At 36.3% G+C, this 27,914-nt stretch overlaps 1 protein-coding gene across 4 annotated transcripts in view; it reads left to right on the top strand.

Annotated features, from left to right (window-relative positions):
- Positions 1-27,914, top strand: part of PPP1R12A (protein phosphatase 1 regulatory subunit 12A) — a 136,317-nt gene that overhangs the window by 73,526 nt on the left and 34,877 nt on the right. For 2 of the 4 annotated variants that reach the window (XM_025177186.2, XM_025177189.2), the window contains exons 3-10: positions 4,409-4,527; positions 6,012-6,171; positions 7,995-8,139; positions 14,908-14,982; positions 17,495-17,583; positions 17,755-17,912; positions 25,081-25,199; positions 26,732-26,848. In XM_025177186.2, coding sequence (XP_025032954.2) covers positions 4,409-4,527; positions 6,012-6,171; positions 7,995-8,139; positions 14,908-14,982; positions 17,495-17,583; positions 17,755-17,912; positions 25,081-25,199; positions 26,732-26,848 — 982 coding nt within the window. The remainder of the gene's footprint in view (positions 1-4,408; positions 4,528-6,011; positions 6,172-7,994; positions 8,140-14,907; positions 14,983-17,494; positions 17,584-17,754; positions 17,913-25,080; positions 25,200-26,731; positions 26,849-27,914) is intronic. The other 2 variants (XM_007422267.4, XM_007422266.4) reach the window with 1 other exon arrangement.

Below are 27,914 nucleotides of genomic sequence, written 5' to 3'. Positions count from 1 at the left end.
TTGTCATGCTGAAAGACCCAGCCACGTTTCATCTTCAATGCCCTTGCTGATGGAAGGAGGTGTTCACTCAAAATCTCACGATACATGGCCCCATTCATTCTTTCCTTTACACAGATCAGTCGTCCTGGTCCCTTTGCAGAAAAACAGCCCCAAAGCATGATGTTTCCACCCCATGCTTCACAGTAGATATGGTGTTCTTTGGATGCAACTCAGCATTCTCTCTCCTCCAAACACGACGAGTTGAGTTTAGACCAAAACGTTCTACTTTGGTTTCATCTGACCATATGACATTCTCCCAATCCTCTTCTGGATCATCCAAATGCTCTCTAGCAAATGTCAGACAGGCCCAGACATATACTGGCTTAAGCAGGGGGACACATCTGGCACTGCAGGATTTGAGTCCCTGGCGGCATAGTGTGTTACTGATGGTAGCCTTTGTTACTTTGGTCCCAGCTCTCTGCAGGTCATTCACTAGATCCCCCCGTGTGGTTCTGGGATTTTTGCTCACCATTCTTGTGATCATTTTGACCCCATGGGGTGAGATCTTGAATGGAGCCCCAGATCAAGGGAGATTATCAGTGGTCTTGTATGTCTTCCATTTTCTAATTATTGCTCCCACAGTTGAGTTCTTCACACCAAGCTGCTTGCCTATTGCAGATTCAGTCTTCCCAGCCTGGTACAGGTCTACAATTTTGTTTCTGGTGTCCTTCAACAGCTCTTTGGTCTTGGCCATAGTGGAGTTTGGAGTGTGACTGTTTGTGGTTGTGGACAGGTGTCTTTTATACTGATAACAAGGTCAAACAGGTGCCATTACTACAGGTAACGAGTGGAGGACAGAGGAGCCTCTTAAAGAAGTAGTTACAGGTCTGTGAGAGCCAGACATCTTGCTTGTTTGTAGGTGACCAAATACTTATTTTCCACCATGATTTGCAAATAAATTCTTTAAAAATCAGACAAGGTGATTTTCTGGATTTTTTTCCCCATTTTGTCTCTCATAGTTGAGGTATACCTATGATGAAAATTACAGGCCTCTCTCATCTTTTTAAGTGGGAGAACTTGCACAATTGTTGGCTGACTAAATACTTTTTTGCCCCACTGTACCTTCTCATACTTCTGTTGGTGATGCATTAAAACACACCAGCATCAAAGGTCTTCTATATTTTGAGATTTCTATATAACTTAAATACTTATGTAGCTGTACCAGAAGTAATAGGCTGATTATCTACAAATACTCTTCTTGGTGAGCTAGAATGGGTTTAATGCGTCTCTCAGCCTAAACCACACCCCCACCAAAACTATCAGGACAAGCTACTGTATATAAACAGGCATCAAACCCCACACTCACTCATACTGATAATGTTACCTAGTTGGATAATTAAATGTCTGCAAGCAAGCAATCAGTGAGCACCAAGAACCCCACAGTAGTAAAATTACTAGCTAAAGTTAATGGAAATAATCCAGAAGGGGGGAAAAAGGTACATTTAAGTAGGAATTTAAAACAATTAATAATGCAATCTCATTTGTAATTACACCCACTTCTTGTTGGAGGACCACATTAGAAACATACTGAGCAACCTGGAAAATATTTCTCAAAAAACTGATTGTAATGACTTGAGAGATGCCATATTGTTCTGGGGCCTAACTGAGCTTCATAAAGGAGTTGTGTTTGGGCTTTCTCCACAAATAATTTAATTGCTGTCAGAATATATAAAACACCTCTGCTTGGTAGAAAGCTTGAATAACAAGTGTGATCGAGCATTTTGCAAGACATATTCTAAGTGCGCACTGTGGCTGTGAAGACAGGCTAGAGTAATATTGTAATGGGATATTTTAATTACCTTGATATTTGCTGGAAAACAGATTCAGTTAGGAGTAGGAGATCCAATAGATTTCACATTTCTGTTGCTGACAATTTCATTTTTTAGAAAGCGAAAGAAGAGACAATGGGATCAACTTTTCTAGACCTAATCCTGACTTACAGAGGAATTAGTTGATGAATGGAAGATGCCAGGCTCTTTTAAGAAAACAGCTGTGTAATGTTAGATTTCAAGTTAATTAGGGGAAGAAAAGCTTAGAAGAGTTACTCATATATACTGCAGAAAGACAGATTTTAATAAAGTCATATTGGTAGTGGGTAGCATACTGAAGCTCAAAAACCTAACAGATAAACAAATCAGAAAGGGGTGGGAGATCTTGAAAAACAAAATATTGAAAGAACAGATACAGTGATATTGTGAGAAAGAAAAATGGGAAAAAATTCAAGTCTTATATGGTTGAATAGTGCGCTCAAGGAAATCATAAGATACAGCGAAAATGGAAGAAGAACTGATAACTAAGGAGAAGTAAAAACTTCTTGAGCAAATAGGGATGGAGTTAGAAACGATAAAACTCAAGAGTCTGGCAAGGAATGCAAAATATAGTAAGGGTTGTGGGGGAATATTTCTGAAATAAGGGAAGAATCAAGGAGAGTGTTCTGTTGTGCAGGGAAGGACAAATATAATGTGAATAGGGAAAAATAAAATAAGAAAACTTTTTAACACTGTTGTGGCTGCTTTCATCTTTCCTAAGATGAAAGAGGGAAGCTGGGAGAGTGGGGGTTGGGATGCAGCTCAAGATTTATAGTGATCGAATAAAAACCTATGTTGCTACATTAAATGAATTCAAGTCCCCAGGGCTAATAAAATACATCCCAAAGTGTTGGAGGTGTTGGCAAAAGTGATTAAAGTCAGAACTGCTGACTGTAATTATGGAAGACAGGGGAAGAGCAAACCTAGTCCCAATAATAAATAATAAAAGGGTAGATTGAAGGACTGGGAAAGTACATGCCAGTCAGTTTAAAATCTATACTGGACAGAATACTAGATTGTCAAGAAATATTTGTGAACATTTGAAAAGTATGCCATCTAATGGGACCCAGGAGACAAGCCTTTTCTGCTGTGGCACCTGTCCTTTGGAACATCATCCTACCTGATCAAATTGACTTACCAGAAATCTCTTAAAATGTGTGCGTGTGTGTGTTTCCAGCAGGCTTGGGGATCCCTTGGAAACAGGGAGCCTGTGAGATGGTTGTATTATGTATGAGACTTTCATGCATTCTCCCACGACCTTATTTATATGTATGCTTAATTATTTTTAATGGTTCTTTAAGACTTGTTTTAATTGTTTTGCTTTATTGTATGCTGTCCAGAGTCACATTCGTGAGATGGGCAGCTGTGTAAATTTGATAAATAAACGGATGGATGGATGGATGGATGGATGGATGGATGGATGGATGGATGGATGATAGGGGCCTGGAAACAAAGCTCTGTGCAGTAAAAAAAAGTTTGGCATGCTTAGCTGACAACTAATGGGAGAAGACTAATGGGAGTTAGGACAGTGGTTTCCAAATCTCTAAAAGACTGTATAGGTTAAAATTAGAAGAAACAATATTCAGACTGAGGATTAGAATGAATTACCTGACCATAAGAGCTGTTAAACAGTGGAATATTTTATTTAAACAATGATAGACTCCTCCCTAGGGTTTTTCAAATGGAGATAAATGGCCATCTGCATGAGGTGGTCTCTTAGATTTCTAACTGAGAAGGGGTAAGATGATGACCTGTAAGATCTTTCTTAGCTCATACATTTTATGTGTAAATTGTAACAAAATAAGGATACGCTTTATTTCTGTTTAAAGTTAATGGAATGATTACAGCAGGGGTCTTCAAGCTTTTTGGGCTGGTGAGCACATTTAGAATTTTGACATCATATAGGCGAAATATTATATGATCTGAAGAGAAACCAGAGACTTTTAACATCATATAATGGTCATTCCCACAAAATGATTGCCATGGCAAGTAAGCCAGTCACTCAGTACCTCTTTACTAGAATTCAGATTAGTGAGGTTGTTCCTTGTAATCTCCCAGGATGCCCTTTAAGACTTAAGCTAATCTTTATCTTTTCTAGGGAAATACACTTCCAAAGAAAGCACAAACCAAAGTCTTGTACCATTTTACTTTCTGAGAATTCCTTTAGAGTTTATGAAACATTTCTGGAAATGAAGACTATATTTGAGGTTTTCTTTACTTTGAAATATGCTAGCTTTCCATGTGTTTATTTTTAAGTAAAACAATACTTTAAAAAAGATCAGGCAGAGCATAGTGTATGGCAGGCACCACAGTGTGCTGTTTACTGTCACAATTTTAAGGACCAGAATCTACAAGATATACCAGAATTGTATACGTAGCAGAGAATTTAATTTAATGGGCTCTTGTTAAAAAGCCAACTAACATAGAGATAATCTTATTAAAAGCTTTTAAGAATTTTCCCCATTTGCATAACTTGTGCTTTGCTGTTTTATGAAAGGAAATCTGTACTTGTGTCTAAACTAATATGCATATTTGTCATTATTTTTTTCCCCCTTTAACAGATACTTGATTAGTCAAGGAGCACATGTAGGAGCTGTAAACAGTGAAGGAAACACTCCATTAGATATTGCTGAGGAAGAGGCAATGGAAGAATTGCTTCAAAATGAAGTGAATCGACAAGGTAAAATGTAAAAATGTAATGCATGAACTGTGTAGTAGTTAGGGAATTGCCACATTGTTAAGAAAATCAATACAAGAAAATTAACCATATAACATTGAAAAATTCCATATAACAGCAGTAGGTGGGATTTTGGAGCCCTGCTTATTTTTGCTTTAAATATATCTCATATATAAATAGAATTATGGTGCTTGAAATAGTGGAAAATGTTAGATTAGTATCTTTAAGATTTTATATATGAGACAATGGTATTTTGATTTGAAGTAAAAGTGTAATGTTACTATGAATTGTCTATTGCATTGTGATATATTAGAATGATGTTTTAGCATCCTGCCAGTTAAAACCATTAAGTACCATTGGGCAGTATCTGAATTGGTTTCTTATTTTATTTTAGTTCAGTAGTAATAAGGATTAATCTGACCACCAAATTGACATACAGTGTTGCAATCTGTGGACCATTGTAAAAAGTATTTTCTTTTAATTTTTTTTATTTAGTTCTGAAACCTAGTTAATAAATGTTATTTCTTTTTAAGAAACCCTTAACAACATGCAATGGTTTGATTTATTTTTGAAGCTGTAATATCTATTTATGTGGCATTTTTCTAGCCACACTTCCTTCATATCCTAAGATGGACTACTGTTCTGTTCTGGCTTTTTATGAAGTATTGGTTATTAGGTAATTTTAAATTTGATTATTTATTACACATTTGTATTTACCAGTAACAATGATAATTAGATGGAGGTACTGATACAAGATAAGCAGCTAATTCAAGGCTCAATATAGATCTTCAATAATGTTTGACGTTTAATAAAAAAGAGGTTTAGAAAGAAAATGCCTGTTTAGTAAAAAGTGGGTGACATGGGAGGCATAGGCTACTGCTACTAGCTTTTTAACTTTTAGTTTCAGAAATAATGAACTCATAGTGGCTGCCATAGTCATTGGATTAGAGTGGAAGGGAAGGGAAAAGCTGGAGTTTCCAAGTGTTTATGTTAAAAGAAATGAGGACCTTGGAAAACAGATGTATAAGAAACTAATATTTAACATGGAAACTACTGACCCCATCTTATTCTGGGTCTTAGACTGTACAAGTCTTGTTACCTGCATTAAGTGCATATTTGTCTGGACTGTGTGTTAGAACATTGACCTCAGTTTTTATCTCCAGTCTGTAATTCTGCCTCACCTTGTAATTAAGTATCTTGGCCCAGTCCCGCTTGTTGAACAAGATCCTATATTGCATTTTAAAAATGTAATTGTCTATATGATGCCTGACTTTTCTAGGAGAATGATATTTTTGCCAGTACATGGCATGTAAACTTTGTCTTCCTCCTCAAACTGCAACAGAAATGTTGAGGATAATCACCTCTATAGTAGGCAGAACTGGGGAGGGGAATTCTCCAATATTTTGTTTAGAGGTTGTTGAATTTTATGCAGTTTAAATAATAAGCTGTATAAAGATTTTAAAATTACTATATCTCCATTCTTTCAGGGGTTGATATAGAGGCAGCTCGGAAAGAAGAAGAACGGATAATGCTTAGGGATGCTAGACAGTGGCTTAACAGTGGTCATATAAATGATGTTCGGCATGCAAAATCTGGTGGTACAGCTCTCCATGTAGCTGCTGCTAAAGGGTATACAGAAGTCTTAAAGTAAGTTTAGCTTCTGAATACATTCTGAGTTCAGATTTAAAATTTGCTATGAATGCTTAGTTTTACATGGGCGTTTTGAAATGCCTTCCTAATCATTGTAAATATTCAGTCAATTATGAAATATTAACCACATATCAAGTCAAAAATAAAATGTTTTTGTTCCCAGTGTTCCTAATTGTTAGTGCAATATCCTGAAAGTTGGGTACAATGGATCCAGAAATATCAGTAGAGTTCAGATAGATATTTTATTAGTGCTTCACCAAAGCTTAAAATTGTAGGTCTGGGAAGGGCAGGACAATATGCAAGTCATATCTATTCTCCTATTTTCCTAGACATTTGTGGAGTTCCCAGAACCCTTCCTACCTTGCTCTCACTATAAATTGTTAAGCTGAATCTGTAATGTATGTGATGCAGTTTGTGATTTACCACCTAATTTCAGTGACAGTCTACAGCATTGTTTGTGGCAAATTCTAGAAGTTCATATGAATTCTCCTAAATTATTCTTTTTTCCACATATGAAAAATAGCCAAGTGTCCAACTGGAAATGCTGCAGTTTCTTGTCTCTGCAGCTATCACTTATGAACAAATACAGCTGTAAGCAGAGAGTCACAAGCAAATAAACCAGCAGATAGTACTAATAATGAAGATGACACTGTACTAGTAATTAAGATGACAGTGGTGGTGTTGATAATGGTAATATTAGCAATAATGATAAATGAATAAAAATGATATAAATGCTGGTGATAGAGATAATAACGTTATCATGAAGTTACAAAGGAGCTGTTCCTTAGTCATGTGATCACCATAGTCACATGATCGCCATTACAGTCAGTACATATTGTCCTGTGCCTGACCTGTTGTTTTCCTTTTTTTCTCCCTTGCAGAGCAGAGAGATTGGAGAAGAAGGGATTACAAGAGAGTAAGCAAGTTTACAATGGAGAATACACATTGAAAGCAGTATGCTAGTGCCAGCAGCCACGAGTGTGCTTGGCAAACAGCTGGTGTATTCCCCATTCGGGTCTGCTTACTCTCTTGTAATCCCTGTCTCTCCAGTTTCTCCACTCTGTGGGGACGGTGGGGCGGGGAGAGAAAAAAGCCAAGCAATTTCTGTAGGCAATCTGTCCTGTGCCTGACCCATTTCCCTCTCCCCTTCTTGCAAAGTAGAGAGATTGGAGACGAAGGGATAACAAGAGTAAGGCCCACAATAGGGAATGCACCAGCTGTTTGCTGAGCATGCTCGCAGCTGCTGGTGCATTACTTTCAATGTGTATTCCCCATTATATGCCTGTTTACTGTCTTGTAATCTCTTTCTCTTCAATGATGGTAAATACAAACATTAATTACCTCCTTGCTAATTATCCCAGCATTCCAAAGGGTGGGTGTGGTTAGGAGGCAAATAAAAACCAAAGGTGTGAAACTGTTTAGTCTTGTCAGTTTTGAGCCAGCTCTCCCAGTGTGGCAGGGGGGGGGGCAGAGTGGGGAAAAAGAAAGCACAGTCAAGTGATTTCCCACTTAGCAACTGTTTCACTTAGCAATGGAGTTGCCAGTCCCAATTGTGGTCACTAAATGAGGTCTGCCTGTATTCATAATGATAACAATATAGGGTATGATAATAGTGGTGAAAGTATTAATGATATTAATGAAAACAATAGTGATGATGATAACTAACAGTAATTGAGAGTGCAGCTTTCGACACAATTCTGAATATGAATGTACAGTGATCTGCTAAACGTACCTTCTTGTAGGATTTGTTGAAACTCTTAATATCTTTTAATTCAATCACACTTTATTTTATTTTGTTGTTATATATTCTAACTTAATAGGCTGTTAATACAAGCTGGATATGATGTAAATATTAAAGATTATGATGGATGGACACCACTTCATGCAGCTGCTCATTGGGGAAAAGAAGAAGCATGTCGAATACTAGTTGAAAACTTGTGTGATATGGAAACTGTCAACAAAGTGGTAAGATTTCTATTTGACTTAACTCACAATTCCTAACTGTTACAAAGATATTCTTTAATGTTGTCTTTAACAGTTGAGCTGTATATTTGAGCTATAGAAAGCTGATTTTTTTTAAAAAAAAGATTGTTTTAAGACTGTTTAAAGCCTCTGCAAGTACTTTATGATTATAGCTTTACCACAGTTTAAGCTTTTACTTGTGACTTTGCTACATGTTTTGCTTTTACTTGTGACTTTGCTACACTTATCAGTTCTTGATAAACTGTTTTATCAAGAATTAAAATTATGGCATTTACATATTTTAAATTCATACAGTATGCTCCCCTGTTCTATTGGTTTACAGAAGTTTGTTATGATGGCAAGTACAAACTTGCAGATTTGCTGAGACATTGCAACTAAATAGTTCTGTGGTAATCTTGGTCATGCAAAGAGCACCTTCTTTGTTGTTTCATTATTTCAAAGCATTAGGATAATATTGAAGCTTAATGAAAGCTTCAAAATATGTTCTTATATATGAAGGAATATGCATAGTTCTTTGTTTCTAAATGTTGGTCTTCTTCTAATGACTACAAATTTTCTTATATAATTTAAATACTGCACATGATTTCAACAGTTCTGGACACTTCCCAGTATTTTTACATACCGAGTGTCCAGAATAAATGAGGTCCTTCTAGTAGCAGAACAGAATCTATCTGTAAATTCCCCACACATGCTCCAAATATAGTAAGTTGGAGCATCTTTTGGAAAAGATTGTGGCATATGGGAGAGGTGAAGAAAGCACAAACGTAACTGTGCTTGCAGAACATTATAAGTATCTTACAGTAAGATAATATTACTCATTGACGATAATATCCTGCTGGAGTGCCTACAAAGATTGGAAGTTGGATATACCTCCTGAGTGGGAAGTTCCAGCATATAATCATGGGGGAGCAGTGTTCATGGCTGTGTCTGGTCCAATAAGTAACTGGGGGTGCACATGTTTCAGTGCTCTCCTCTGTGTTATTTAATATCTGTATGAAGTCACTGGGAGAGATCACCTGTTAGTTTGGGAGGAAGTATCATTAATATGTTGATGTCACACAGCTGTACATTACCAGTCCAGACTGAACTGGTGATGCCTTGGAAAGCTTAAATTGTTGTCTCAAGTCTGTTGGGGTCTGGATGGAACAAAATAAACTTAGACTAAATCCCTCCAAAATCAAGTTGTTTTTCTTCAGTAAACATCCAGGAACATTGGCCCTATTAGTTATTTTAGATGGGGTTGCTCTTTCCCTGAAGGAGAGGGTCCATGGGAGGGGGGTGATCCTTGTGGGCTCATAGCTACTATTTAAATAGCAGGTCACCAGCAGATCTGTTGCCTAGCTTCGGCTGATGTGCCAGTTACAACTCTAACTGAATCAGGGTGCTTTGGCAACAATAACTCATGCTTTGATCTTAACTCTGTGTGAGATTTTGAATTTGGATGGGCATATTCTATCAAATAAATACCTTGCTACATTTATTCTAATAAGCACACATTTTGTTTTTCTTTATGGACCTTTTTGACAAAGTTGCTTATGAATTTTTTTTAATTGCTAAACTAGCGTTGGGATTGATTTCAATACCTGTAATAAGCTTAAAACATTTTTGGCAATGTTCATATAATCAAAAGAGATTATTACTGAGCCATACATTTGGGGGATTACTAGAGATAGGCTATATTGAGAGCCAGAACTGACAAAGATCTTTGGTACCTGGTTTAGGCACCTTACTGTACCTGACAGCAGTTTTTCAAAGAAGCTTTCCTTTTCCAGGGCTTGCATTGTGGTATGTGTTCCCAGGAAGATATACCACAAAACATCCTTTAGTGTATTTCCCTTAGATCACTTGGGAAGAAGCACTACCATTCTCAAGTCAAAAAACTCTTTAAGCTCAATTCTGAATAAAGCAACATTTGGCTGCATTTCATTGTCTAACATTGCTAAAATTTGTACATAATATACTGCAGTGTGAACAGTTGAAACATCTCTTGCATTTTGAATGCTATTCTAATAGTGGTGCTTGTATTAGTTTTCATATTTAATTTCTTTGTATTTGATTTGGTCTTTTTTCAGTAGACTTAATCAATATTTATAATTTGGCCAGGCAGTATTCATTGAAAACTTTGTGCTGGAGTTGAGCATGAGAGTAATCAGCAAAGTTTTATCTGTAATGTTTAGGTAATGAATTGATCTTACACATTCAGGTAAATTCAACCAATAGTTAGCATGTATTTAAATAACCATAGTCAATGCAATGTAACATATTACCAGGAAAGATGAGGATAACTAGTAAAATAAAATAAAATGTCCACTTTTATAAAGTCTGTATTATATTTATTTATTTATTTACTTATCAAATTTGTCACTGCCCATCTTGTTGAAATGACTCTGGGCGGTTTACAAAACAGTTAAAATCAATTAAAATTATAATATACAATAATCTTAAATAAATAAAAAACAAATAGATCCAAGGATAGATTATAATGGTGGAATGAATAGGTATGGTAGAAATATTGTCCAAGCATGTATGTATGTATGTATGTACATGTGTGTGTGTGTATTGCAGAAAAACAGTAAATTGTAGAATATTATAGTATAGGTTTAAAAATAATAATATGGTGTGCAAAGGAAAAGGGTAAAAACTACTCTCCAAAACAGTTAGAAGCAGTTGAGTTGGACAAAGATGGAAATGCCATACTGAATAATACAGTAGGAGTAGTTTCCAACACAAAATAGATGACCTAAAATCTGCATCTTAATTGCATGTAAATTCCAAATGCACATTAAAGCTGCAGAACACACTGCAAACTGCAGAAAAGGAGTAAGAAATAGTTTTCCTATATCTGCTCACCTTTCTGTCCCACAAGCCATCCTTGTTTCACCACATCTGTACAACTTTTGTGCTTTAAATTTGTCAGTGCTCTCTTTCTTTCACTTCATCATTCCACCATTCAACTTTCTTTCACTTCATCATTCCACCAACCATTCTTGTTCATTGCCTGTTAGGAAAATTTCATATGCTTCTGTGTTATTCTGTAACATAATTCTTTTTACTCTGATCCGTGTAGTTTCCACATCCTCTTTTCTTACATCCACCTTTAATTCATTCTAGTGGAAGAAATATCTGTGTAGTTTTTCTTCCTTTAGTCATTCTATACTCCCACTCTTATTTCTTCCTATTCTTTTCTTATATGTCCATTTTTCCCAAGATCCACTCATTAGGCTACCAAATAATAGTTTGTATTACATTTAGTATCTCTTATTATCCTTGTATCCTTCACTAATTTTGTTTCATCATGAACAATAAAATCCTCGTGTTTTTTATATTCCTTTGCCATCTGTACATATGTATGCTTAAACCTATGCTTAAATCAGGTATTGGAAACAACCCTTTTTCAATTCTTCTTTGGAATACCTTGTTCTCCTGTCACAGGCATCAGGACTTCAGCATTATGGCCCTAAGAGCCCCATATTTTAAATGTCAATATTACATGGATGGACATAAACATACTACATAGTTTAGAGCTATGTAGTAGACTCTTTTAGGCCCTACCAAATATTTAGTATACTCTTGCAGTATTCTCAGAGCTTCCTACCACATACAGAAAATTATCTGGTGTGACCCTAGTTCTTTGAGATATCAGTCAGATTCTCCATTCCCTAGAAGCTCATAGCTTTTGAAGAGTTTCTACCTGATTCCAACCAGGGCAAAAGACAGTGATTAAATATTGTATTCCTAATTCCAATTGCAGCTGCTTGGAATTCTTTTTTGCAGTGGCTTTCTCCAAGATTGCTGTCACTGGTCTTGCTGTTAACTCTCCAGTTTGTACTGCCCGTTGCTCACTGGCCCTTCTTTGGGGATCAGAGTTATCTCAGAAGGGGAGTTTCAGAGTTTCCCCTTAAGATCTATTTTTCCACACTGTTCTCTTATCCATTGAGGTAAGATGTTCCCCTTCAGATCACTGTAATGATATTTTGAAGAGCATATGGATAGTTCTCAACTTATGACCATTTGCTTATTGTCCATTCAAAGTTACAGCAGTGCTGGAAAAACTGATTTACGATTAGTTCTCACATTTATGACTGTTGTAGCATCCCTGCAGTCACATGATCAAAATCCAGGTGCCTGGCAACTGGCATGTATTTATTATGGTTGCAGCATTCCAGGGTCACATGATCACCATTTGTGATTTTCCCAAGGGGCTTCCAACAAGCAAAGTTAATGGAGGAAGTTGGATTCACTTAATGACTGCATGATTTGCTTACAACCACAGTAAAAAAGGTTGTAAAATCGGGCACAACTCACTTAACCACATCACTTAGTGATGGAAGTTCCAGTTCCAGTTGTAGTTGTAAGTCAAGGACTATCTGTAATCCTTTGGTTTTGGTTACTTCTGTACCATCAACCCTAAGCATATCATTAGCCTATTTGGCATCAAACCAGTATACTTCTACTCTCTGGAACAGTGCTAATATAGTAAGGTGGAATTTAAATATATTGTAGCTCATATTCTTGGATTCGATTGCCTCTTATGATCTTCCCCTCAGTCAGCTACATCTAGATCTGCTGAGACTACTCACCATCCAATTTTGTTCTCTGTCATAAAGCCATGGAGCCTTCTTTATTTATCCCTAACACAGCTTCTGCTGATCTCTCCAAAGCAGATGATTATGTGTCTGATACTTCCTCCATATGTTTGACTTTTTCAACATTGTCACTCAATACACAGGGTGATGTCCAAGTTTTCTATCTCCTTTCTACCTTCCTGATATTCAACAGTCTTCTAAGATAATGGAAGACTCAGGTAAGTCAGGACAGCCTATTGCCACTCCTTGTTCTAGTTCCTTCACTCCTCCTAAAGACAGCAAGAGAGAGTTTTGAGCCAAGCCAGCTTTTATACCACTGACTTCTTGCAGCATCAAGAATCTTTACAGAGTAAAGGAAAAGGGATGTTGTTTCTCACTAATGCATATACACCTAATTCTTTTATATTGGAGGGAGGCACAGTCAGGATCCACTGCCAAATATATTTGCATTCTCAGTTGAACAGGGCAGAAAATGTTAGTGTCAGAAGCAAGTTATTGTTTTCATGGGCTCTCTTCTTCCATATTTCTTAGTGTTGCCAACCAGCAAGCATGTATGGGGAAATGCCATCATTTTTGTTGTTGTTGTTGGAAAAGGTATCCCTATTCCTATCTCATTTGCCATAAGACAAGAAGCAAATAGTTGAGTTTCTTTCAGATAAAAGCAGCAATAATTGCCAAACAAGACTTGATTACAGGTAGTTCTTGTTTAATGGCCCTAAATGGGACCAGAAACTCCACCACTAAGCAAAGCGGTCGCTAAGTGGGAAATCACGTGACCGCAACTTGCTTTCCAGCTGGAAAGAAGCAAGACTATTCAGTTTCACACCTTTGGCTCTTGTTTTCCTCTTAACTACTGCCCGACCCTTTGGAATGCTCAAGTGCCTGCTTATTGTCCTGTACACATTGAAAGCAATTGTGCTGCAGCCGGGGCTGGCAGCTTTGGGCGCACTATGCAAACAGCTTACTCTGTTGAAATCCCTTTCTCTCCAATCTCTCTGCTTTTCAAGATGGGGGAGAGGAAAAGCAAGCAATTTCTGTAGGCAATCTCTCCTTTGCCTGACCCTTTCCTGCTGCTGGTGCGATCACATTGCTTTTGATCCGTAGAAGAGATTGCCTACAGAAATTTCAACAGCATCCCTCAGTCACATGACCGGCACTACAGTCACACTGTCCTGTGCCTGACCTGTGTTTTTTTCTCCCCCCCCCCTGCAGAGCAGAGAGCTTACTCTCTTGAAATCTTCCTCCCCATTCTGTTGGGGGGAGTGTCAAGCAAAGGAGAGATTGCCTACAGAAATAGATTTTTTCTCTCTCTCCCCACCCACCTCACAGAGCAGAGAGATTGGAGTGAAAGAGATTTCAATACAGTACTGTAAGCTGTTTGCCTAGCGTGCCCGGAGCTCTCAGCCCCAGGCTGCCGGCGCAATCACATTGCTTTCAATGTGTAGAAGAGCAAACAGCTTACTTTTTTGCAATCCCTTTGTCTCCAATCTCTCTGCTGTGAAGGTCATAAATGGGCTGCAAAGTTATTTTTTCAGCACCATTGTAATTTCAAACAGTCTCTGAACAAATGGTCGGTAAGTGAGGACTATCTGTACAGTGGTTAGTACAGCTGACTTGGTAGTCAGAGTTATAGCATCTTCTATCACCCTGTGATGTGATACCTCCTTCATTCCTCTGGATTGTTACTGGACTCTCCTAGAATCAAGGACAGTCTCTTTCACAAGCAGTAAGATTGATAACATTCTCTACCGCGTTCAAAAGCTTTTACAACAGTTTGCACTCCATCTTCATCTCCTGCCACTACCATCCATGGTCCTGTTTACATCTCAACCAACCTATTTCTCCTTTTTTGGGCAGGGGGGAGGTAAAAGTGTTTCATAACAAAGCTTTAAGCTGCACCCACCATTTTTATTTCTTAAGAATTTATCCAGGACTCTTGTAAGATTTAGTGATCAGAGCTACAGTTAACAGAATTGCTAATTTTCAGTCAGTATTTAATTTTTTTTTCCAAATCAGTGGGAGGGAGTCTGGCAGGTACTCTGAGAAGCAGCTGAGGACACATTGGTATCTACCGTTACCATGTTCAGTAGTTTCTTGCTGGCAGTTTCTTGTTCTGTATGGTTATAAGTTTAATTGCATCATAATCTATTTTTTTCTTCTGCAGGGTCAAACAGCATTTGATGTAGCAGATGAAGACATTTTAGGTTATTTAGAAGAGCTTCAAAAGAAACAAAATATGGTAAGTTTCAGTATTGCAAGAACAAATGTGAACTAATATGTAGCTTTCTGTTGGAAGCTACTAACACGCATTAAATAATGGCAGCTTGCTTTGATGATATTTTCTCTCTGACATTGCAAGCTATTATGAAGACTTCGCCATGGTGTGGCATATGTGCTTATCCTTTTCTGATAAAAGCACAGAAGAATAAAACAGGTCCATGCAACCTGGAAATTTCAACAGAATTGGAGTAATGTACTTAAATGGAGTGTCTCTATAAAAATACAATGTAAAGCACATGGATTAATGAAAACAAGGGAGATGACCTTGACAGAAATATGCAATAACTATTACATAAGCAAAGGAAGCTGAAACATTATTTAAGTCCTGAGAAGCAAGATAGTATTTGGAAGTGACTCAGGCAGACTCCTCCCTGATTCACTGGGGTATAAGAAGGAAGGGAGGTAAAGCACAATCAGGCTTGCGAGATTCTGTTATTATCATCTAATAAAGTATAGTTCTAGTCTTCCTGTGGAGTTGATTTTCTGGTCTGGACTGCCTAGTGAGGCTAACATGGATAACATTCTTAATCAAGATAGGTTTTATTGTCAGCCAGATCCAGATTGAAGAATTTTTATCTCCTGCATGTCAAAATGTAAGGAATGGCAGGATATGAATCCATTAAAGAAATGCTTTCCATGGCTTGCTTCATGTAGTGCTGGTTAGTTCAGCTTAAACTCAACTGGCTAGGTAACATGCAGCAAAGTATGGAATATTCACTATTTTTTTTATCATCCTTGTGCTAATAATAATGCCTTATTATAAAATGGGCTGTAACAGAGTAGAAGATAAAATGTTTAGCTTAATTAATATTGCATACATAAACAGAAAGTCCTCCAATTAAATTCATCCCTCCCAATACATTTCCTTAAATTCCCCGAAACAAGCAAAAATCATATAAGAAACAAGATAACAAAATTGGACTGGATATGAATACTGTTACAAACTCAGTATGTGTTGTTACAATATAGGATAAATGTTTTGTTTCAGATTCAAAACAAGCACACTGTACCTTGGATTTCAAGAGCAGCGGTCATGGCATATCCAACCAGCTTACCTATTCACTGCTTGCCAAAATTCAGTTGCCAAAGATCTTGCACTTTACCTCAGAACACTTCTGTCCAAAACATGTGTTTTGGATCTGCACCTGTAAAAATTGTGTGCTTTGATCCAGATATGGTCTATCTGAAAACTCTTTTGTACATGGAATGGCCTATGCCCAGAATGTTTTGCTTGCCCTAACTCGTCTTGCTACTATTTTTTGGCTTTTGAGTACACTACTATCTAATCTAATGGAACCAAAGATGTAGATTTCTGAATTGTTGTTTCTGAGGCCACATTTACTTCTTACTAGGGAAGATTTTTAAAAAGTCTTCCTTCTCCAGACAACTTATATGTAAATCATTACTATAACTGTTCATTCATTGGCTAAAAATACTAAAAGGAAGGAAAAGCCCTTTATTACAAAATGGCAGAATAGTGACTATACATTTTGTCTCCTGTTTTGGCTTGCCTTACATAAAGATTACACAGTAGCTCATTATTAATGAATCTGGGAGTCTAAGAATTTTGGTGGTTTATCCAAGGTGCCAACTCTTCCCTATCCATTGCTTATTTCTTGCAGATGTCAATTTATAATACTGAATAAACAGAATCTAGATTACCAATGTCTAGACCAGTATTGCCTGTTCTGACTTCCAGTACCCCTCAAGGGCTTTTATTTGTTAATAAGTGAATATACTAAATCTACTTCTTCAGGCAGTGTGGGAAGGATTGTCTTTATTCCTTGTTTCCAAGCAAGAAGCTTAGCTTTATAAGAGGCTGGGAAGGAGTTTAGCAAACATGGTAGAATTAATACATCTTATTTCCAAGGTGTTTATTTAGCTGCCAACTAGAGCTTGTGGTCCCATATTATAAGTTGCCATCATATACCACTGTAAGTAGGAAGGAATGCCTTCTCCATACTGAGCTAGAACAATAAATGATCTGATGGGGATCCACATCTGTTCAGCAAGTTTGGTATCAACTCCTCACTAAGAGTCCATCTTCCAGTAACTGCCAATTCTCAGCTATTTTGAAGTTACAGAGATCCTTATATTATTCTTGCTACCAAACACAGAAACTTCATTTAAATAGTAGTTTCTCTTACATTACTTCCAAATCCCTTCTAAAAACAGTGCCTAGTGAAATCATTCCTTGGTTATAAGCTAGCTTTATTTTATTTTATTATTTTATTTTATTCATATCTTGCCATTGTATTTATGGAGAGCTTGCACAGTCTTCAGCTATGAGAGATGAGGATGGCCCGAAGACAGTCTGTTTGCTTCAGGTCAGGGTTGCTTTTTATTTTAAATATTAGTGTTGAAAGAGTAAAGGGTTTTACTTTTTTTGAATTAACAATACTGCAACTTTCTTAGGAAATTTTACATGTAATAATTAAAAATCTAATTGAGTATTTTCACTTGTCTTAAAGCTTCATAGTGAAAAAAAGGAGAAGAAATCGCCTTTAATTGAATCAACAGCCAACATGGACAATAATCAGTCTCAAAAATCATTTAAAAAGTAAGTAGCTAAGCTGAAACTAACATTAGGGAGAGGGGCAAAGAAGGATTAAAACTATAAAAAGTTGAATTGGAATATGCTGTAGAATAACATGGTCCACCCTGATATTCAGTTTTTCCCCTAAAAGTAGTAATTAAAAATATTTCATGCTTCATAACATCATTATTCCAGTAAAGAGACTTTGATCATTGAGCAAGACAAGAATCCATCAAACATTGAGTCTTTAGAACAAGAAAAAGGTGATGAGGAAGAAGAAGGAAAGAAAGATGAATCCAGTTGCTCTAGTGAAGAAGATGAGGAAGAAGATTCAGAATCTGAAGCAGAAACAGGTAATGTTGAAAAATAGTTTGCTTTACCTTTGAATTTACATTCATCTCATTTTAATTAACTGCTTGATTTAACTTCTGTTTCCTCCTTGTTTTATGTTTGCTGCTGCTTTAAAAAATAATATAAATTGATGGGGAGGGACAGATGGAAGATATTAAATAAGTTTCTTGTATTGGTTTATCAACCATTTAAGTGGACAAATTAATCAATGGTACCTTCATGGTCTTTCTTGAAAAAACTTATGTAGTGGCAATTGTAAATAAGTTTTTTTATTCTTTAGAGAAAGGTCATATTGCATTGGATCAGTTTTTCTCTCTTACCATGTTTTACATGTTCTTAAAACATTTGTACATGATTTTTGGGCAGCTCAATTAGTTTCATAAATCTAAACTAAGTAAAAATATGAGAAACAAGTTGCCATTGACTTCCGGGGAAGCAATGGCGAACTGAAGATGGCTTAACTTTTAGCAGAGCTGATAACAGTGACAGAATGAGAAGCCAACGAACAGATTGGCACCTTGAAATTCCTTCCTGGACAAAGGGGAAGACGTGAGATTGCCCATAGGGCTCCATACCGATGCCCCCCACGATGAGACTGTAAAACAGCAGTCTCTGGTAGGTTTTAGAACTCTGGGAGCTGGGAGAGTCAGCCCAAGCCATGGTTGAAAGCCTTCAAAGGGACATTGGGTTCACCTCCTTCCTCTCTTAATCACTTATGGAAATGGCTTGTAAATTGCTTTTTGGATACTAAGAACCTTCAGAAGACAAGTTTCATTTCACTGGGTGATTCTCCTTTAATCCTCAATGAAAGAAGTTTCAGGTAAGTTTAAGAACTTAAAGAAAAAACATGTATATGGAAATAAGCAGCAAAAGGGTGATTAGAACGTTGATTTTGGAAAGTTATAAATGAACTAAGGAGCTAGATTGACCAGAAATAAGATTTTGAAACTAATTATAAGAATCTTTCCTGTGGTTTGTTTCAAATCCTATTAAAAATATATGAAGATTTTGGTTAAGTGTAAGGAATCTTTCTATGGGAAAATGTTGTAGATCAGAGAAAAACATGAGATATTGAAGCCTGGTTACTAGAGGCAATCAGAAAGAACTAAAGATTATATAATTAAAGGAGAAGACCCACTAATATGGAGAAAAGTATTTTAACTCTGGAAGAATTCAAGGATATTTGGCAACAGAGTTCTCAGAACGTTCTCTTAAGATTGCCTGATATTATAAAAATGGTATTTAAAGAGGAGATGGAAGGGGATACAACTGACAATCAGGCTGTTTTGGATATGGATATAAAAACAACAGGATATAAGAATGATATTGACAAAGATGCTATACAGGACTTACAAATGAAACTGGCTGATGTTTTAATAGTTAAAAGGGACACAGAAATAGTAAATCAGAAGAGTGACTTGGATGTGTGGATTTCAACTCAGAAGAGTGACTTGGATAACTTTCTTCTCTTGGATTTACAAAAGAGATGTGTAATACTTATGAAGGAGTTCCTGAGAAGAGATAAAGGGAGAATGAAAAGAAATCAGCTTTTGGGACACTACTTAAAAGGAATAAACATTAAGGTTTTTAAAACCAAAAAGGATTATAAAGTTGGTTTGTTCGATCAAGGTTAAAATATATCTGACTTTTTTTTTTCTTCTAGTAGCTTTTAGTGGGTTTTTCTTGACCAGGACTGAATGGCAAGGCTTTAAAGATTTGTTTTTAGATAAGACATGGGGAGAAGAGATTTTGTTGTTGTTGTTGTATGTTTAGAGAATGTGATGAGATATGGTGTTATAATTGAAGAAAAGTGTTGAACTTTCAAAGGAATTTCTGAGAGGAGATGGGAAAATGATAAGAAATTAATTTGTGGGATACAATTTGAAGAGATTAAAGATTAATAATTTTAATATGTTGTTTCTAGTAGCTCTTAATGGAATTTTTCTTGATTAAGTTTGAACAACGAGCCTTTAAAGGTTTGATTATAGATATAAAATATGGGAAGAATAGACTTTTTTGTTGTATTTTTAGAGAAAATGATATGTTACTGTGTAAAGGAAAAGAATATGAAATTGATTTACTTGTTTAAGGTTAAACTATACAGTCATGTGAAAAAGAAAGTACACCCTCTTTGAGTTCTGTGGTTTTACGTATCAGGACATAATAAAAGTAATCTGGTCCTTAACAGTTCTCAGAAGTAGGTAAATACAACCTCAGATGAACAACAACACATGACATATTACATGTAATATGTAATCTTTTATTTTACAAAAAGAAAGCCAAAATGGAGAAGCCATGTGTGAAAAACTAAGTACTCCTTATGATTCAATAGCTTGTAGAACCACCTTTAGCAGCAATAACTTAAAGTCATCGTTTTCTGTATGAGTTTATCACTCTCTCACATTGTTGTGGAGGAATTTTGGCCCACTTTTCTTTACAACATTGTTTCAGTTCATTGAGGTTTGCAGGCATTCGTTTACACACAGCTCTCTTGAGGTCCCGCCACAGCACTTCAATCGGGTTGAGGTCTGGACTTTGACTGGGCCATTCTAGGACCTTGATTCTTTTCTTTTTCAGCCATTCTGTTGTAGATTTGCTGTGTGCTTGGGATCATTGTCCTGTTGCATGACCCAATGTCGGCCAAGCTTTAGTTGTCGGATAGATGGCCTCACATTTGATTCTAGAATACTTTCGTATACAGAGGAGTTCATGGTCAACTCAATGACTGCAAGGTGCCCAGGCCCTGTGGCTGCAAAACAAGCCCAAATAATCACCCTTCCACAACCATGCTTGATGGTTGGTATGCTGCTGTGCATTATGGCCAAACATCTCCACTTTGGTCTTGTCTGTCCAAAGGACAGCATTCCAGAAGTCTTGTGATTTGTTCAGATGCAACTTTGCAAACCTAAGCTGTGCTGCCATGTTCTTTTTAGAGAGAAGAGGCTTTCTCCTGGCAACCCTTCCAAACAAGAAGGGTTCAGTCTTTTTCTAATTGTACTGTCATGAACTGTAACATTTCACATGCTGACTGAACCCTGTAGAGTCTGAGATGTAACTCTTGGATGTTTTGCAATTTCTATGAGCATTGCACGGTCTGACCTTGGGGTGAATTTGCTGGGACATCCACTCCTGGGAAGATTGGCAACTGTCTTGAATGTTTTCCACTTATGAATCATCTTCCTCACTGTAGAATGATGGACTTTAAATTGTTTGTAAATGGCCTTATAACCCTTCCCAGACTGATAGGCAGCAACAATTGCTTCTCTAAGGTCATTGCTGATGTTTTTACTCTTTGGCATTGTGTTAATACATACCTCAATGCTCAAGACCAGCAAACTCCTAAAACTTCGGTTTTTATATATCAGCAAGTCACACTTGCTGATAGTCAAGGGCATTTGATTAGCAGCACCTGGCTCCTGCTTAGCCTCTTCATATCTATGGAAGCAGTAAGGGTGTACTTAGTTTTTCACACATGGCTTCTCCATTTTGGCTTTCTTTTTGTAACATAAAGGATGATATGGTGTAATATGTCATGTGTTGTTCATCTGGTGTTGTATTTACATATTTTTGAGAACTGCTAAGGACCAGATGATTTTTATTATGTCCTGACATGTAAAACCATAGAACTCAAAGAGGGTGTACTTTCTTTTTCACACAACTGTATATATTGTTATTTCTGGTAACTCTTAGTGGACTTTTGCTGATTAAGATTGAATGATGAAGCTTTATTAGATAAAATATGAGATATAGGATGAAGAGATTTTTGGTTGAAATGTTAGAGAAGGTGATAAATTACTGAAATTACTGGTACTTGTCTTGATGAAGGGGGAAGTCATTTCTTTTTCTTTTTTTCTTTTTTCATATATATATATATATATATATATATATATATATATATATATATATATATATATATTCCCTTTCCTCCCCTCCTTTTTTTCCTTTTCTCTGCACTTTTTTCTTTCTCTTTTTTATATTTTTCTTAGTTTGTATTAGTTTTTTAATCTTTTCATTTTTAAACTTCAATAAAAATTATTATTAAAAAAATAAACAAGTTGCCATATTACATAAGACTGGGCGAAGTGAGTAAGCAAATCTGAATTACAGTAAAAGTAGAAAAATCTAAGATTGCATGTACTTGTATTATCTTAAAGAAATTTTAGTGGTGGTGGGTTGCATTACTTTCGCAAAAACATATTGCTAAAGTTAGCTTGTTTAAGATTGCTGTCTCCATCACTTAAGTTCAGATGCAGCCTGAAGGGTAAGTGCGCAATGGTGATGCATGTTGAGATTATCCTGTCGAAAGTCTGAACAAACTGATGTGGGAGAATTAAATGTATGCTTCAAAATGCTCTGTTTACATTGGTCACTGATTTATTTTGTACACTAATAACTTGATTACTTGTTCTTATCTCATTAAGGAAGAATAATCTGTCAAACTTATACATAACATACTGGATGTGCCATTTTAAAAGATACACAAACAGTTTGCAGTGAATATGCTGGAAGTTGAACTTAGAAAATCATTTCTAGCAATCCAGTAATTAATCTGTATCTAAATTATAAAAGAGTAATGTGTAAATTGGCCCTGGAGATCATTTAGGCTGCATGTTGAAAAGTTAACTTTTGCTGCAGCAGAACAATCACAACCTTGCAGACTTCTACAAATTAATTCTTAATTTCCTTCTTTACTGTAGGCTCTATGATTTTGCTGTATTACATAATGTTATTAATTTTAAAATAATGAACCAAAAAAGTATACTTTTAGCTCACTTAACTATAATAATGTAAGATTGAAAAGGTTGCTGCACTGTACATACATGTCTTCCAGTAATGACTTAAAGGTTCAGACACATCACTTCAGCGTTTCTTGAGTTACATGACTTTCATTACTGTGTTTTCTTTGTTGCTACTATGCAGTCTTGTGCCAGGAAAATATGACTGTGACACAAGAATTAATTTATGTAAACTTGGAGGTTTTTAAATATCAACAGGACTTTCATCATACTTTATTTGGCATGCTAGAGAACTTAACTTTTCCCTGAAGCTGAATCTCTGTGTTCCAAATTTGTACTTTCATTTTTTCCCCATTATTTATTACAAGGTGAATTCACAGTTCTACTGTAAGTACTGGTAATTGGAAAAAGATTCTAGATGGATTAGAGGCCTAGAGGCCTAGAATACCTCTTTTGCATAATATGTATACAGACAGGAAGAAAGGTGAATCTCAACTCCATACATCAGTATTTCATTTTTTTAATGGAAAGCGCTGAGAATATTAGTTTTTTAAAAATATGCAGAACAAAGAAAGAGAATTCCATAATCGTCAGTTTTTCTCTCTCCTCCAATATATTTAAAGCTATGTCCATTCACTGAGACTAGATTGTATTTTAACATGTTTAATATTTGTTTAGTTATTAAAAATATATTTACTGTTATACATTGACATATCGCATATAATTATATCCCATATAGTCCATTATTTTTCTGGATGCCTTTGCTAAGTGTTTCGCTGGCCAGAATTCACCATCTGGCTGCCGATCTCCTCCACAATGCCATCCCCACTCCTTTAGGGACATCTAGTTCACCATGAATCCTCACCAGAAGTGTCAGCTTAAAAGTTCTTGATAATTTTAATTGATAAGCGTGTTGAAAGCCCTTGTCTGGAAAGCTGTTGGATTTCCTCCTTAGAAGAATGGCTAAATATGCTATAGGAGTGTGCTATTATATCCAGAATAACTTTATATCTTAAAAGCAGATCTGATATATAATTCTATTCTAATTGGAAATTATTCTTGGACTATAATTTAATACTATATACAGATTTGAATCTCACACCCAAAATTTGGTTTTTCTATGTAGAATCTATATTTCAATTTCATATGAAATTATACCTCTAGTATTGATTCAATTTATCATAGCTTATAGTTTCAGTTAGTGATTGATATTGTGTTAGCCATATATATGCTTATCTTAAAGCTTAATAATGATTCTTAGTTTTTTCTTTACAAAATGATATACATTTATAATTTTATAAATTAATGATATAATGAAAAACTGTAATCTCCATGACATTTAAGATCCCTTGCTTACTTATTTGTGTCATACTGTTTGTTCTTTACCCTTTTATTCTTTTTACATGTCTTCTCTCCTTATCTATATTCTTTCTTTAAATGTTTAATTAAAAAAGAAAAAGAAAGTCCTTGTCTGGCAAAGACAAGCAGGAGCAAAAGCTGAAATGTGAGTGGTGGGGTATTCTTTTCACTTTCTGCTTATCTTCCTTTGTCTTTCTCACACTTCATGAACTCATTCATAATGATCACGGGGAAAGGACATTCCCTTCCCTTGTCAGTTTTCTCTGTGGCATTCATTTGACAGCAGTGGAATATCTTGCAGCAAAAAGAGGTTATAGTTTTATGCTGCACAGCTGTTCCTCAACAATTAGCTGAGACAAGTTGGGGAAAGCAATTACTAGAGAAAGCAATCACAAACTTTTCTTGTCCCAGTCTAGTCCCCTTTCCCTGCCGATTGGTAGATTAGTAGAATAGCTAAACACTAGAGAAGAGAGGCATAAAGAGGTAGGGTATGATTTGTAAAGTGTGGCTACTCCAGGTAGTTGCTTACAGTGGCAGTTGGGATCGGATTGCCATCATGGTTGTAAAGCGTGATGTCACATGACTGCGTCACTTAGCAACAGCAATTCTGGCAGTCCCAGTTGCCATCATTAAACAAAGACCACACAGGTCATTAAGCAAGGACCTCACATGACCACAATTTCCAACTTCCTGCCTGATTCCCCACCGACTTTGCTTGTGGGAAGCTGGCAGGGAACACCAGAAATAGCAATCATGTGATTATAGCCCACTGCAATGCTGTAATTGTGGACCGGGCGCCCAGCACCCAGCTCGCAATCACATGACCTCAAGCTGCTGCAATGGCCAAAACTACGAGGACCCTTTGTAAGTACCATTTGTTCACAATTTTGTCAGTAATTGTAATAATTAGAAATATTTCTTAATAAAATTAGCTCTTTTTGGGGTTTAAACCAGTATCTTTTGATTCATATGTTCCTTGGTGCTTTGAGTTTCTAAGTGTAGGTCAATGCAGAATGAAATAGCTACATACAATATAACATTTATGTTATATAAATTGTACATGGTTTCTTTATAGAAAAGAACAAATCTACAGCAAATAATTCAAGTACCACCAATGTGCAAGCTTCTTCGATAGCTATAACAACACCATCTGTTCCTACTGGCCAAGTGACACCCACATCCCCTGTTAAAAAGGTAAAAGAGGCTTTTGTTCAGTTGTTATTAGTACTAAGAGTAAATTGTGTGTAATTACATGTCTATTTAAAAAGCAAAAATGTAATCATTATACAATTTTTCACATGTGTCTAAATCTGATGATATACAGCAGCCTTCCCCAACCTGTCACCCTGCATATTTGTTGGTACTGCAGCTGTCCGAATTCACAACCAGCATAGCTAATCTGGTTATGAATTCTGGGAGTTGCAGTCCCAACACATCTCAGACACATACAGTTGGGAAGGCTTGTGGAAGGCCTTGACTTTCATTGGGAGAGAAAATGCCAAATGCTGCTGAATCATCACTGTCAGGTAAACAAATCCATAATTCATAGGCCACACATAGACCCTGGCTTCTTTGTGACAGGAAATAGATCTGTTGTTTTTCTGTTTCAAAGTAGTGGAAAAGCAGGAAGCTGGAACATGATTGTTGGGTGGAAGTCTCCATTCTTAGTAATGTTGCTTCCTCACTCCCTTTAGCAACTGGGAAACTATTGTCTTCAGAAGGATCACTTAGATGGACAGTAACAGGGTTTCTTACCTGTGCAGCAACCATAGAGTGAATATATACAATATTTAAATTACTATGTACTGTATGTGGAGAATGTGCTCATGTAAGTTTAGGAGAGTTGCTAGTGCCTAACGTATACAGTGGTGCTTGAAAGTTTGTGAACCTTGAATTTTCAATATTTCTGCATAGTAATGATCTAAAACGTGATCTGTTCTCCACACAAATCCTAAAACTAGATAAAGAGAACCCAGTTAAACGAGTCAACAAGATAATGCTCGTTCATTAATTTATTGAGGAAAATTATCCAAGGCTACATGTTTGTGTGTGGCAGAAGTATGTGAACCCTTGCTTTCAATAACTGATGTGCCCCTGTGGGCAGCAATAACTGCAACTAAACATATTTGAAAACTTGATCAAGCTTGGAGGAATTTTAGCCTGTTCCTCCTCACAGAACAGCTTTAACTCAGGGATGGTGGTGGGCTTCCTCAGATGAACTGCCCACTTCAGGAACTTTTATCCATGTTGCTGTGAACTTGATCAAGGTAGTGGTGATCTTTAGTGAGATTGAAAATAAGTACATCTGAATCATTTTTCTTCTACAACTCTTTTCCTTCTGGCTTTCCTTTATTTGTAAGTGCTTTTTTCCTCCTCCCCTCTCTCCTCCTCCTCCTTCCATTCCTCTTCTTTATTTCCTTTCTCTGTATGGTTGGGGATCCTCCATCAGGGAAAATACTAGTGGACTCCTCATTCAAGGATATGTCTAGAGTCAAGGGATATGGTGAAGCTTTTGTGAATCTTTACATCAACATTTTAATATATTTTTAATTCTATTATCATGAGGGATTTTTTTGTGGAATAACCTTAAACAACAAAAAAAGAGTCTACTGCACTTTTGTGAAAAATAAATAGGGTAGAAATTCATGTAGTCTTTTAAAACAAACACCACTTTTTTTTTGTTCAATCTTTATATTTCTTGTGTGTCTTGTCCCAATTGGCTTTAGTATGACTTTCTTCCTCCTATCATGCCTGTGGTGGACTCTGTAGATCCTGCATCATGGAGGCAGGGCTTACGTAGAACTGGCATTGTTCTTGTGCCAAGTAAAGGTGAAAAGTTTCTGGTGAGGGCTTTGTATGTTTAGCTTTTTTTTTCCAGGTTACCAAATAACAAGTTAATTCAAATGTTGGCACTGTAATTGCATGATTTTAAACAGTGTTGTTTTTGCATTATTGCAAGTGTGTATTCATAGTGCAACATTTAAAGCTAACCTTTGAAAAAATAATTAGTTATTTGGAGTTTTAACTTGCTCAGGAAATGGCGTGAGGCTTTTCTCTCTTCTCTAGAAATATAAAATATATAGGGAAACTACTATTGAAAATACACCATGAAACATGGAATTCTAGAATTAAAATGATTGAAAATTAGAATGTGTGTTCTATGATTTGTTTATAGACCTAAAGCAAAATTCAAATTCTTGAACTTTGACAGAAGCAACAATTGCATTTATCTCCATTGCTTGACCTTATTTACCATAGTCTCAGATTAAATAAATGTTTTCGATACAAAATAAAGCTCCAAACAAATTATTCTATGTGCTATCAGAAATATTGGATTCACACATGCAAAGCCATATTCATGGTCTGGTGTTTCGCAGTGTGCGCAAACCAGACCAATATGAGTTACTGACAAACCATGATAAATCATAATCACAGCTTAGTGCTATGAATCAAGCCAATATTGCACCAAGAAACCCAACATCTTTATAGTTATAGTTTAATTATGAAACATTTTCATTGCTGCTGATTGGCTAGAAAGGAACACTGCCTTTCATTTTGGAGGGAGGACAAATGGTACTAGCAAAATCATACTTTTGAAAATAATATGTTTTACATTATTAGACATTCTTTTGGAAGTATTCCTTTGGGGAAGACAGTATCCTGGGCAGCAGTATGTTTTTAAGAGATTTTTTTAAAGGAGGCTTGCTAAAATTGGTTTCCAAACAATCTATATGGAAACAAGCATGTAACTTTGAACCATGCTTCACATAGTTGCTATGTTTGACCCTCTGATGAGGTCATCTGTAATGTATATTTTTGCATGTTAGATGTTTTATAAAGATGACTGGAACATTGCCAGGATTCATTGCTACATCATTTAAATATAGCATCCATGTTGGATAAATGTGT

This window comes from Python bivittatus, unplaced genomic scaffold (assembly GCF_059951505.1).
Source record: "Python bivittatus isolate LINGU-HERP-01145 unplaced genomic scaffold, Pbiv_v1 ctg000330_np1212, whole genome shotgun sequence".
NCBI lineage: Eukaryota > Metazoa > Chordata > Lepidosauria > Squamata > Pythonidae > Python > Python bivittatus.
The sequence above is the reverse complement of the archived record's forward strand: the minus strand, read 5'-3'. Positions and strand labels throughout refer to the sequence as shown.